The following is a 15,356-nucleotide window of genomic DNA, read 5'->3' as shown; positions in this document are numbered from 1 at the left end:
GTTTAACTTAACGTTTCGTTTTAAACTATATGTTTGAAATACATACATATTTTTATTTCATACATTTTGTTGAGATGTACCTAAAATATTTTAACTCGGCCTATCGTCAATTTTGATTCACTTGCTTCTTTGTTTCGCTTAGGTTATTCTAGACGCAATTTTATTTTGATTATCTCTTTGCCAATTTTATTTATTATTAGTTTCGTCCTTAGTCTTATAATTTTTAAACAAGTATTTGTGCGTATTATGAACCAATGTAAAGGCAAAGTATTAGCAGTATATTTTCAGTCTTACCTCCCTTATTGTTCCCAAACGAATTACCTGTAAATGGTATGCCTCTTACGTTTGAAATATGTAGAAACGAGGTATGTACTCAGGGATTATTATTTAAATATAACATTTTGTATCAACGGCCAACGACTTGGGGCTGTGCACTTGTATACTAGGTCATAGCCCCATATATATAAAATAGTAAACAATTGTTCGAAATTTAGTTGGTTAGTTGAATATATGTAGTATATTATGTATGGTATATTGTGTTTCTCTTTGACGTTTAACGTAATTAATATAATATGTATTGGTGAAAGTATTATTTTATAATAAGTAGATTTGTGGTCTTGCGCACAGCGTTTATTAACAATAAATGTAGCGTTCTTATCTTTAACCTTGCGGTACTTTGGCGTAGACAATAGTACTGTAATACGTTTTAAAAATAAATACTATTCTTTCGAATCAATATGTACAAAGTAAAGTATATTTTACTATGAGATATTATTCTGTAGTGTCTCTATCGGCAAAATCCGGCCGCAACAATGCAAAAGCCGGTAGAGTGGGTGAATTCGAAGCAAGTTAGATGGTTATGCAAGAGTCTAGTCTAACTTGGTACAGTTAGTTCGCCGTCATGTCGCCAAGCGTTCGCGTCTTGCTGGCCCTTGGCCTGGTGGGCTACGGTTATGCATATTCCAGTGACAATTCAACCACTCCCAATGTTATATATGATCTCACAGGTAAGAGCCAATTTGATAAGAAAATTATAGAACAATAGAAGAATGATGCCAAATACTAATCCTTGTTTAGTACCCGTAAATAAATAGGCAATTTGATAAATAATACCGAATTAATTGAAAAAATAATTATATTTTACGAAAGTTAATTTTTAAAATAAAAAATTTAATTTAATTGGTCATGAATAATACATACAATAAGGAAATTGTAATTTTTAAGACTGGTATGTACTACAATACTCTACTTTATTTTTCCCGATATGGACACTCGTACAAAACAAAGATAATACTTTTTTTTCACAAAAAGTTACCCTATTAATCACAGATCCAACGTTCTGGATCCAAACCATGTACATATATTATATAATGGTTTGTAGGCATAGACGTGTTTTTAGGGTATGCGCGATGCTTGCCTGTTAATTTCTATGATATAATTTCTATACTTACTTACCGAAATAATTATTACGCTAGATTATTCGCACTGTGCATCAGTCAAACAATATTTTTAATATTATATATTTCCAGATGAAGAATACTATGCAATGCCGCGGCTTTTCTCACTGGATGATTATATGGCATGCTTAGCACCTGGTGGTGTATATTGTCTGGGAAGCTTCGAGCTAGTTGCTCCTTTTGATCATCACCTTTTCCAGACTATGAAGGTAGGGACTATGTCCATACATTACACTAGAGTCAGTTTTGTTAAAAGGGCTTAATAATTTAATATATATAACATAATGAAAATAGGCATCTTACACTTGGTAGTTGAATAGTATAAATATTAGTGTATATTGTGGAAGTCTTGCATGTTCCGTTGCTCAGGGCTTTTGAGAACTGGCGTGGTCTGGAACCGACTTCCAGTTGAGATGGTTCCTGGGAGATACGACCTCCAAACATAAAAAGACCACTAACACTCGTGTCTATGGGCTGCAGCCGCTATTTATTCTGGTGTTATAAAAAACATACATATTATCATATTAGACATAGAGAGGGTTTGACTATATGTCATTGTTTACGGCAATAGTTGTAATTTTTGGTTTTTTCATATCGTAATTTTATCCCGATGTCTGGTATGTGTGATTTTCAAAACCTTTCCAAAAGGTCACAACTTACGCCCGAACCTGATAATTAATCCACAAATGAGACCGTGTTAGTGGAACGATCCTATCTGCATCCCAATAACCAAACCCTACGAAGACAATGCATGTTTAGCGACGGATAGAATGAAATCTCTTCGTTCTTTACACTCATATTTAATAATCAATATAAACCAAATAAAGTCAATAAAACCGTACATATAATATTAAAATATACAGGTCTGTGTTTAAAACATATCAAATAGCTTTTTAATTATTTAAAAAACTGGTGTATGTTAAAATCTTAAGATAGGCTATTGGCACAGTTGAACTGTCATTTTTACCGATCCGACCTACCATGGATAGCTTGTATCGACAGATGGCTATTACAAGTCGTCGATTGGTTTTTGGCGCACTTTTGACAATATTTGGATTAAGATGTCTATCTTAGTGGTCAAACATGGATTTGGGGTGTAGAAAATACCTATTATTTTTAATTCCTACTCACAAAATGATTCAGAGTTTTGTATATAAACTTTTGAGTGATTTGTTAAACCTAAATGTGCTAAGAAAACAAAGACGAATTACATGATTGTTACGCAAATCAAAAAGGCATTATAGCTTCTAAAAACTTATAATATGCGGATATGTTTCAAATAATAGATGTTTTGTGTTATTTACACATTATTAATAGCCATTGTCTAATTGAGTGTTAATTGGACTCATGCCATAGCTCCTTGTAAGTTATTCTTTTATGACTAACAAGTTAAATATAAGAACTAAGAACAAACAATGAATTGTGTATCCATGTAAATTGATTAAACAATTATTTTGTTTTAAGTATATATTGAAATATTACGAGTAAACATACACATTGCGATCATGTTGAACATTTAAAATAATTAAATCTATTTAAAATATCACATTAAGGGCCTGTTTCACAATGTCCGGATAAGTTCCAAATAAGCTCTTTATTACTTATTGGTAGGATAAACAGTAATTTTGCGTTTCACGACTTTCAGATAGCGCTATTCGTTATGAAATGTGAAGAATATTATTCGGAACTTTTATCTTTCGAATAATTTATGTGTTGCATAGCTATTTGGTACTTTATCCATACATTGTGAATCAGGCACTTAATATCTATATAAAATAAAACATCACAATCACAGTCGTAAGCTTAAGATTTAGAGTTATGAGACTTATATGTATGTTAACTATAATAATCGTAGATAAAGCTTTTTCGAAGCTAATTTTTTTTATCACAAACCTAAAAAACTTGTGGAAGGCTGTCCGGTTAAAATAACTATCAAGGTTTGCATACATTAAAAACTGGACCCTAAAATTAATCATTTAGATGACGCGGGTATAAAAAAAATACTTAATGATTTTATTATTAGCATGTTTTAATTTATTATCGAACGAATTACCTTATCTTGCCAAAGCCGCGTAAAAATTCGTTATAGAAGTCTATTAAGCATGAGAATGTGCAACTACTTAATAAATTTAAACTAAAATTAGCGTTATATTTGTTGTTTAATCAAGGATAAAGGATACATTACTATAACATTTTTAGAATGAGAAATAAATTTCACTAGACATTATTAGATTTTTACCTCATTTATTAACTCTAAATTTATCTTCTTATAATAATAATAAGAAAATTTGGACACAATAAACCAACGAACATTTAGTTTAGTTAAACAAATATTGTACATGATATTAAATAGAAATTAAAAAAAAGGCATGAATCTGCACGGTAATTACTCAACTAATATGTTCTCTGCAGCAGACCATGTACCATCAAAACGAAGTTGTAAACCCATTTTTGATATAAATTCTGTGATAGTTACTTAAACTACGAATTTAATTTTTAATTTAGAAATTCCAAGTTGAGACATCTTCTGTTTAATTAACTATGAAACTGGTTTTTACAATGGAATAATTTGTTTTTAACTCATGTAGGTAAATTATTATTGGGTAAACAAACTAATGTCAGTCATTACAACATTATATAATGTGATTGGGCAGTTGGGTTAGGCATCTGAAAGAGTTTAGAACGTGTTAAGACAGTGAAAGGGAATCGTAAGGGAGTAGGGAGCCCGGGGAGGGAGGCAAGGGGGAAGTCAATGACCCCTAGATCTGATTGAAATAAAATAATATGTGTAGTTAAAACCCAAGGTTATTAAAAACGTTCGTTAGACAAATAATATTCATAAAAAATTCAACTCAATTCAATCAAATTCAAATAAATTCCTTAAAGCATGAATAAAAACTTGTTTTAAATAAAAGATAAACTGTCTATGAATTTATTTGATATTATTGATGATATGCTTGGATTATAATAAATTATTTGTCTCTTGACATCATAAGCGACGAATTCTTTTTCTATTTGAATAAGTTTGATCGCGTTTTGCTACAAGTTAATCCTTTAAAACAATATCATAATCTCTTCACATATTTATTTTTGAAATTATTTCTCATGCCGGCAGATAGACATAAAAATTTTCACTGTTTATTTAATTAGTGAAACTTTTTTCGCGCCATATCAATTATCATTAAATATTTGTAAGATTTTGAATTGGAATTTGCTATTAAACTCGGTAATGATATTGTAATGTGAGACCAGTTCTGAAATTTTCATGAGCAACGTAAATATATTTTTTGTATAAAGTTGTGACTTAGGAAATGAGCCTACTTGAATCTAATAGTCGGTATTTAGGCGTAATCTAGTCACTGCGCAATGATTGCGTCATGCCTTGCGTTTCCCGGAAAGCATCTAACTACAGCCTATGACTGTGATTAAGAAAAGTAAAAGTAACTATACGGTGTGATGATACCGTAAAAAATATTGTGCTTTTATAAATAATCTAAATCTACGTTTTTAATGTTATACTCCCAAAGATCGACTTTAATCTAATTTAAAACTGCCTAGGTATATATACATTGTATATCGGAATTAGTAAAAATGAGAAATAGTTAACACACAATTTATTAATTATTAGTATTTATTGTTTTTCTTTTACACACAAATATTAAAATCCGCAGTAAATTGTGTGCCATAAGAGTTGCTTGTTTTGTAAAATTGAAAACGATATTTTTTAATTTTAACTTCGAATATTAAATGAACCAGATAAAACTTTGTCATGTTATGTTATTTAAATTAATAAATTAAATAATAATTTACTTGATATCTCTTATTATTTTATTAGTGTTTTCTGCGTCCTATTTATATCGTTAATATATTTTAATGATTTTCATTACAGGCTTTTGCGGCGTAAGACTCACATAAACCAAACCATTGTTTCTTATCTCAATCCACATAGGAAATTACTATTGTTAAACGTTATTGTAATTATCTTTCACAATTTTACGATAAAAAGTTTTCTCTGGCAGGCAGCAAAATAAATAAATTGAGCTGAAGCATACAAGCGACGCGCGCGTTGAACTCATTAAATAAGTTGCTCTCAATGTTCAAATACACAATCCACCAATACGGATTATGTTCGATCCGAGATTCTATCGTTTTGTGATGTTTGTCCCTTTTAAGACATGCGACTACTAAGAAGATCGCCAAGTGAGACCTCATTGCGCCACTGAATCTTGATTACTTAGGAAGGGAAACTAGACAACCAAATAAATTTCTGCGCACGTGTGTGCAAAAATACTTTGCACATAATATCATAAATATGATAAGTTATTCAAATATAATTTTTTAAAAAATCAGTGGCGCTACAACCTCTTTAGGTCCTGGCCTCAGATTTCTGAATCTGTTTCATGATCATTTACAATGTAATAGACAAGTAGGTGATCAGCCTCCAGTGCCTGACACACGTCGTCGACTTTTTTTGGGTTCACCGTTCGAGCAAAAAAGTCCATTGGTGCACAGCCCGGGATCGAACCTACGACCTCAGGTATGAGAGTCGCACGCTGAAGCCACCAGGCCAACACTGCTCACTTTAATATTATATTGCAATATTTATCTCCAGAGTTCGCAGCTGTACAAATACTATTGTGAGGAGTCTGGCAAATCGGAATGTCGGCATTGCGATATACAAGTTCTTATGTTGTATTTGAAAGGAGTATCATTGATACTTTTTATTATTTAATCTATTTCTGATAGTATTTTTTTTTTATAGAACAGGGGGCAAACGGGAAGGAGGCTCACCTGATGTTAATTTATACCGCCGCCCATGGACACTCTCAATGCCAGAGGGCACAGTCTCAGAGACAGAGAGTATAGTCTATCAGGAATAAGATGACACCAAAAACGCCACGAATTTCATTACTTTGTAGAAGTAAAGTAAAATTAGCGTATGTTTTTCTATAAAAAATCATATTTTGGGCATCACTTGGAATGATTTTTTTATCAGTGCTGGAGAGCTGTCCCGTCAAGGATTATCCATTATTTTTGGGACATAGTTGGATATAACCTCCTAAATATGTTTCTTTTTCATAAGTAACAAAAATTCAATGACTTATATTCAAATATATTTAATTCTTATTTTGATTAAAGGAGATAATGGCAGTTATGCAATATTTACAAAGTTTCTGGCCGCAGTGCATATTTAAATGTTAAGAGTCAATGACTGATTCATGGATTTGTACATTTCGATTCGAAGCTATACAATAAAAATATTCGCATATGAAATTATATTATATTATTACAGTATTGCTTACATAACTCAGACAATATATTGCGTGACATTATTAAACAGAATGTACAAAGTTTGTCCAATATTATAAATATAGACTAAAAACTAAAAAGGGTTAAGAATCGAGTAGTTTGAGTATCATTAACCTTTAAGACGCCTATATATCTGAAGGATAAACACATAGGAAAGTAATACAGACCCATGCCTTTAATGTCATCGTAAATGTTATAAGGAAACGATACAATGGTACTCGACATGTGAAAGAGGAAAGTAGTTCGTTTCGTCACTGCGCAGAATGCGGACCGTTCCGCTAGAGACTCAATGGCCAATGCTACCTAGGGCTGCTTCGAGTCGGAAATTGGGTTACATAGGTATAGGCAATTAGTTCACAACCCCTGAACTGTGCTGGTCAGTCAGTGGTAAGGACTTGCCGAGGACTATCCCTTTAGGATCCTTTTGCCACGTCCTGTTACTTGGCCACGCTTTTGGAAAAATCCTAAATTTCTTGTTAAGAATTTCATGCGGTTTTTATCCGAAGACAATAATGAATGATATTGTGCATTCCTCATAGTTTCGAGATGAATACGATTTGGCTTGTTTTAACCAGTAATGATTATTATTGTTGGATGGCATCCCTAAATGGTAGGTCAGTGCGCGCGTGCATGTAATATGCATTACAGCAGCAAAATGTATGTATGTGACCTGTGAGACACTCGGGACTCAATTATAACAAAATACTATAAATTATTTTACGCAATGATAATTTCTTAAATAAACAAAGCATTATTTATTATCAACATTCATGATCAACCGAAATAACTGCAACATTTTACTGATAAGATTTTTGTAGCAAAATAATTGAATCGTCTTTTTTCTGTAGTTTAAATAATTCTATATCAAGAACACGAATAAACGTTGTCACTTACGGAAGAAAACATACGCCACATGTAATTATTATTTTTAACTTTACGCTGTCTAATTATTATCAGGGTTTTTATGTATGATACTTTATCATAAATATACAAATGTTATATTTATAAACGCCACAAGAAAATTTAATGTTTTGTCTAGAATAGTTGGTGTGGGAATTGGGATTTTGGAATTCTACCGTATTACTGTTAAGATAGAAAAATGTAGTGAAATAAATAAATAAATAAATAAAACAAATAAAGAATGTAAAATATGGCTATGTTTGTACAGGGATGGAGCAACAACTGGGTGGATCATTTTAACCACACACGCCTTCACCGTGGCCTGTGCGTATCGCGTCACTGTTCACGTCCTGGGAATGAGGGGCCTCTGGAGGCATGGTGAGTAAAACAACAAACAAAACAAGCGTTAAGTCATGTATGTAGTAGATTTTTGTGTATGTCATACATGAGAATAGGAATAGAAACCTCTAAGGTTTCGTTCTATAGTGAAACACATTTTGCTTTACTTCTACTTTAACTTTGAATTTAAAACAATTATTTCAAAACAATACCAGCTTATTAATCTACAAAATAAATCAAATTCAAAAGCGCAGTTCACGACGCACTCATAATTTAATTCTACCTAAGTATAGAACTTATTACGGCAAAAAAAACATTGAGCGTTGGGGGAGTACTGCGGTATAATAGACTCCCACAAAATATAAAAAATGCAGGCAGCCTAGCAATATTTAAATTAAAATAAAAAGACCATCTATTGAGTGATCCCAATCTACTACGGAAATGAAAGTTCATCCAAGTTCTACCAAGTTTTTATTCAAATTGGAACGTTAGTATATAAGTGTTCTCATGTAGGTGACTATTGTCTATTATGAGAATAAATGTCTTTAAACCTAAATATGATTTCCTACACTCCAGGTTTGAATCTTGTGTAAATACAAGCACAACATCGGCCTACAATATATCCGCGCGTCTCTATCAGCTAGAGTACTGTCGGCGTGGTATTACCGACCCTCCACCATTGACAAATAATCAGAGAGCTTTTGCTGCTGTCTTTGCAGCTCTGATTGCCTTAGCAGCCATAAGCACATGCTTGGATCTGACACTCGCTGACGACGCTAAGGAAGGCAAGAGATTTTTTCTTTCTCACCTCAAAAGAATCTATTGAAATATTATTGAATCATAAAATTGAAATCTTTAGCACTAACGAGCCATATATAGCCATATCCTGAGCTTATATTTAGCCAAAATACTAAAAAAATATATAATACCCAGCTTTACTTAATAGAATATTAATTAATGTTAAACCTTATCTATCTATGTGAAACCTTATATGCTGGATTGTACCCTCTAGTTCTGGGCTGGACGCTTTGCTGGTCAATACGGCGGTCGTGGCGAGCTCTGACAGCACCATCACCACCAACCAGCTCAGTTGACCTTAGATGTTTCGACGGATTGAGAGTATTTTGCATGATGTCTGTCATCCTCGAACACGTTTGTTGGCTGGCCACCCTATCATATATAGACGATACGAGACATATGGAGATGGTAAGATTTTATATAAACATCGCCAACGCCAAAGTGGTTTAGTTGTTAAATAATATATAATACGTTTATGACCCCGAGGTCTCATCAATAGACCTCGATCCTAAAGTAGAAGAAAGTGTACAAATAATCTACGTAATGTTTGCATACATTATTTGATGACGGCAGATCCGACGTCAACCAGATGCGATGCTGATGACGAACAGTACCTTGGTGGTACAAATCTTCTTTGTGATGTCTTCATTCCTACTTGCTCACAAGTTGCTGAAACAGAAGACGCGTGGTCCAATCTTTACTACCTTCTTGGACACTATGATCAATAGAATTATAAGGTATGCATTTATTTAGGTAATTTCTTCGTCATAAATTCTCGTAATGTTCCTACCCGTTAAATGTATATGACAAACAAATAAAAAATATATATGGGAAGGGTGGTTGTCGGCAATCGATTGCGTCGGCAAACAACATTGAATGTGTAAAGCAAAAGTGCATTATTATGATTCAACGCTCTAATCTCGGAACGTAATGTTTCAAATTGAAAAATATTTCATTGTCAAATAAACGAGCACGGCCAAGCTGCTTATCGCGGTACGAGAACCGCAGGTTATTAAATCACTTACTTTCCCTTAAAGTTCTTTGTTTTATACATATATTTTAAGTAAAAATTCAGCGATGGTCCCTGTTAACTACGATTGCTGAAGAACTTCGACGTCGAGTTTTGTAAATTATGTAATAAATCTACTCTCTTATAAAAAACATTTCTGTAAACCAAATCCAAAATCAGTAGTTTTTATTGCGTGTTTAAATAATTAAATAGGTAGCCTATTGATTTTACGCAGTTAAAGCACTAGTATTTCTGATGTACTCATTTATAAGGCTAACCCGGTTTCACAGAATAAGCCCCAGTCACCTGATGGTCATATGGTTTGCATCATCATGGTGGGAACGTGTGAATAGCGGGCCACTATGGACACCACTCGTGGGAGGTGAAGCAGCTGTTTGTCGAAAAAAGTGGTGGACCCATCTTTTCTTTATCAATAATTTGGTGTACCCTGATGACAAGTGTCTGATACCAACATGGTAAGGCTACTTTAATTAAAAGTAACATATAATATTTTGATACGATTGCATCGTTTATACCCACTTCAACTCGACGTTCATAAGTATACATTGTTTAGCTATGATGTTGTAATATTTATACTGTGGTATACTCTAGTAACAATTAATTGGTTTTTTTTTGATTTTAGTTCAGAACTGAGACTTAAGCGCGAAAATGAGATAATTTCGTCAAGTATTTCGCGTTCGTGTAGAATTAGAATTCTAAATGAACAACGCACGTTCGTGTTTTCTGTTTAGTTCTAAAAGCGCCGTTGGTGCTGTTTAAGTTTCCATACAAAATAGTTGATATAAAAACATAAAAAAATTTGCTGCTAACTAATAAATGTTGTAACATAAATAGTGAGCGTTGATTTTTTCATGTTTATTGTTCGTGAAGTATCTGAGCGTTAGTAGAATAAAATTACTTTAATCTACAGGTACCTGGCGGCGGATATGCAGCTGTATGCAGCATCACTGCTTTTCCTACTACTGGTGCGAGGTCGGCGTACTGCACTATTACTACTATCTGGGTTGTTTGTGGCCTTTACTGCTCTCAACTTCACATTTGCCTATTTGTGGCATCTAATACCTAACTTTGTGCTTCATAGACCCGAGTTAGTACACTTTTTTCATTTTATATACAATTCTACGCTGTTTTTAGGGTAACGTGATCGGTATATCATGAAAATAAAGTATTATATAATATTTATATCAGTCCTTACGATCTTACCACAAATAAAAAAATATAATTGTGTAAAATTTTCTCAGCTCTAAATTGAGTCATATTTTTAAAAGTGCGTTGTATTATTTTATATCTTGTTGTATGTGCAAAAAAATAAAGGATTTTAAATTAAATGGTGATTTTCACCAGTATAACACTCGAAACGTAATTTCTTTCAGAATTCTATTATCAGATCAGACAAATTCATATGCTTAGTGACATCAGTATAGCCTCAATCTTACACGACATTTTATTCAATATTTTATAATTACTCACTTCAGTTTAAATGTGTCTATAAAAAGTTATTAATTTTTTAACTCCTTCTCTTTGAGGGAGGAGATTAATAATTTGTTTATGAGTAAAACCATTAATATTTAGGTCTGTTCGGACTTCATATGGCGGTGAAGCCTCTTTCAACGTGTTGTATCAGTCTCCTCTTGGCAATGCTCCCGCTGCAATTGGCGGCTTGTTGCTGGCTTTAATACATCGAGAGATGAAAGATCGGGGCGTCTGTCTCTCACAACAGAAGGTATATTATAATTTTCTAAGATGTAAATTTATTGACTTTAACTGGCTATCCTTTCACAGATGCCTTCTATTAATTCCTTCCTAAGCAGAGCTTTTTTATACCTTTGTTATAATTTAAAAAAAAATTACTTATATAACAAAATATTACCTAATTTGACTTGAATACACATTTAATGTTTGAATAATATTTTAGTAACATCAGATTGTTATCAATCAGATCTCAGATTGTTTTTAATCAGACCGTGTCAGTCGATGGATCTTCTATCTGCATCCCAATAACCAAACCCTACGAAGACGATCCATTTTTGGTGACTTGACACTCGATAATCGATATAAACCAAATAAAGTAAATAAAACCGTCCAAATAATACCTATTAAAATATACATGTCTTCGTTTAAAGCATTGCGACAATTGCTTTTTAATTATTTTAAAAACTGGTGAACTGTCATTTTCATACAAAGGTTCATCCACATACACCGATCCGTCCTACCATGGATAGCTCGTATCGACAGATGGCCATTACAATCCATCGATTGGTTGATGGCACACTTATCAATTATTGGATTAAGATGTATATCTTAGATTATCAGAAATGGATTGAGATTGATTATTGGGTTTGGGCGTAAGTTAGTTTAAACAATATTCTACCAACGTCAGTCGTCAACTGTAGAATACTCATAAACGTTCAAAAATACAAAAGCTAGAAAAAAATGTGTATATGTGTTGGCTTAATACAAAAACTAACACAATTTTCACAGTTCCATCGCGCATGATAGTATGAAAATTGTAACAAACAAAAATTACGTAGGTATTACGTTCAAATGTAAAATGAACAAGTTGGTTCGGAAATCTTCACTAATAACGCAAACGCATATAAAACACGGAAACAATATTATAATATTTAATGTACATGTTAAGTACTTATGCAATTAAGTTCTTAATTATTTCTTAATCTGCCCCACTAAACCTTTCATTATTATTGTGAAAATAATTGTGATAGGCCTCGAACAGAGCGTGACGTTTACAAAAGTAATAAACCCTTTAGACTCTAGAGGTAACCTCGTTTCCGCACTCATAGAATAACTACAGATGTTTACTTGTACATTTAAGCCTGTATCAGTAACGCACACTTGTTCATTGATAGATAATTCCATATCTGCGCCATTCCAGTTTTTTCTTATACAAACTACTATAAATAAGTAATAAAATCAACCGTATGTTAGAAAAACTAAGAAAAATTTATAACAGAACTTTTGAAACAATGGTGGAATCGTGAGTAAATTGATGAGCATATTGTAGCAAAACGCATTTGTATGCAGGTATCCTAGCGAGGGTAAATCTTTAAGATATAAACCAAATGTCATCGGTCTTCGAACTACTGGACTTGCAGTCCTTACATAACATAAGTAACTTAGTTATTAGTATTTTAGATGATGATGGGCTTTTACTTTCACTAACTGGTTGGCGATGTCACCACTAGCCCCGATCAAGTAGCTGATAAGAATTGTGTTTAAATCTAATAAATATTCATAATGAAATTTATTTACCTTTTAATACCTCGTTATTACCTAATATTTTGATGCCCATGAATTAACCTAAATCTAATTGTAACTGATTTATTTTATAGTTGCAAGAAAGATGTATTTTTTTTAATTACAAGGGAAACGAGCATATTTTATCGCTAACAAACTTATTAAAAGTCCTCTCGGACGTTATTCAATAACGCGGGCTACTCGATTGTGACGAAGTTGCATGGATCTGTTTAGCGCTGCACCTTCTTAAGTTCTTGTGTCATTTCCGCATGTGTGTATATCCTTTTTTTAACATAAAATAAATTGCCGTATTTTTTAAACAGATGTAATATTTGAGAGCATAAAATAAAAACAACGCAATCTTTGCATTTTTAAACCTCCACTCCTAAATGAATCGCTAAAGAGTGACAAAAAAGTATTCCTAACTAAATACTATTTCTTGACATGATTCCTACAAGTTGTAGTCTTCTACGATAAAACTAATATTTATATGGTTTTCAGACGTTCCGCTGGTTTTGTATATGTGCGGCTCCTGCTGCAGTATGCTGGTCTATCCCCTCTAGCAGCAGGATCTCGGCTACCCGCACGTTTTACTGCTGCTGCTTTAGCCGCCTTGGAAAGGCCTGTATTCGTGCTGATAGTTCTGACTGCGCTGCTCGGAGCTATCAATGGCGTAAAATGTGAGTAAATGGCTAAATGGTAAACTATATATATTATTATATACTTTTACATTTAGCGTAGAGAAGAAACGCAAAGTATTAGAGTCTTACCTTTGGGATCCACTAGCTGAAACTCCACCTTTCAAACAGATATCGGTCGCGTCTGAATTTATTAGTAATATAGAAAAGCCTTTTATTATTAGCGTTATATATTACAGCACATTGGCGAACTTGGCTATCTCATATGGGCACTGTATTACCGCGGCTGTCATTCGGGGCTTTGCTGCTACACTTGCCTCTCAATAAAGCATTGCTCGCCAGTCGCATCGCGCCCATACAACTTGATAGATCACACGCCGTAAGTATTATATTATATATTACTACTTTATTCTTTAATAATTCCTATTATACTGTGCATAACACTATTATTTATAACGAACCTAAATATTATTCAATGAGAGTCAGTCGTCCAAAGAGTCATTTACGACCCGTAGACTTGATCTAATGCTGGTTTGGAGCTATCTTAAAATATTATGTTCATTTAGTTTTAGTAATCCAGCATCACTAAAAAGTTTGTATTTATATATAAAATATACATATTTCTATTATAGATATACGAGTGGTTTGGTGTTGGTGTAATCGCTTATACAGCGGCTATCCCATTGGCGTTGCTTGTTGAATTTCCTGCGTTGGCCCTATACCGAGAGTTACGGCGGGTAACAGTGAGACCCACATTCGACCCTACACAGGAGAAACTAGATAAACCTGAACCTATACCACAGAGATAAAACTTTTGTGATGTTTAATGTGCCACAGATTTATTATGGTTATTTAACCAAGATTATTTATACTTTTAGTTATGTGTAGACACCGCATCTGTTGAAGAATTTAATTTACTACCTATCAGGATATTACAAAACTATGTCTATAAATCAGTCCTAGTGTTAACTCTTGTTTTGACGTAATTAGAAGTTATTTAAGCAAGTCATTACCAAAGTTCGAAAGATTTTAATGACATTAGAACTGGTTAGAAAAAAACAAATACACATCAATGGCCTATTTTAAAATATAATAAGCATTTTCTACCATAATATGTTTAGTTTTTTGGGCAATGTTTTGAGATTTATCCATAAGTATTCACTTCGTCTGTTAATTCTTTCGATTTTAAATTTGAATAGAACATTTTGTTGCATGTGAGCACAGAATTTTTACAAGTTTAGATTCACAAATCCCAAGAGTTAAAAAAAGAAAGTTTTAATATATAATATTATATTTTTAAACTATTGCATAGTTTTTACATGAATTGTATTATATGTTATAATTGTATTTTCAGAAAGACTAGCATTATAAAAAATAAGAATACTTTCAAATTATACAAAGTTTTTTATTATGTCCTTATTCTATATCAGTTTTTATATTTTTTTTTATTCAAATTTTAGAATGAAAGTGCATGTACATTATGTAGTCAAGTATGTAGCATACAACAGTAAGCAACTGCAAACTTCCAGTATAAAAGTTATGTTCAATCATCATTAATTTCCATAAACATACATCAGATTTCAACCCTATATTTATAACTAAATATTTGGTGGCGTAATAGATGGCGTT

At 32.8% G+C, this 15,356-nt stretch overlaps 1 protein-coding gene across 1 annotated transcript; it reads left to right on the top strand.

Moving 5' to 3' along the window:
- The first annotated feature begins 892 nt into the window (after window positions 1–892).
- On the top strand, window positions 893–14,988 carry LOC110997080 (nose resistant to fluoxetine protein 6). The gene is given in 13 exon segments (XM_022265056.2): window positions 893–1,007; window positions 1,530–1,666; window positions 7,936–8,045; window positions 8,583–8,791; window positions 9,019–9,212; window positions 9,378–9,541; window positions 10,104–10,289; window positions 10,745–10,921; window positions 11,407–11,557; window positions 13,591–13,637; window positions 13,639–13,769; window positions 13,967–14,106; window positions 14,360–14,988. Coding segments are annotated over 13 exon segments (1,929 nt in total). The 5' UTR covers window positions 893–901; the 3' UTR covers window positions 14,537–14,988.
- Window positions 14,989–15,356: the final 368 nt, after the last annotated feature.

Source organism: Pieris rapae, chromosome 3, assembly GCF_905147795.1.
Source record: "Pieris rapae chromosome 3, ilPieRapa1.1, whole genome shotgun sequence".
NCBI classification, from domain to species: domain Eukaryota; kingdom Metazoa; phylum Arthropoda; class Insecta; order Lepidoptera; family Pieridae; genus Pieris; species Pieris rapae.
This window is presented reverse-complemented; position numbering and strand designations above follow the sequence as displayed.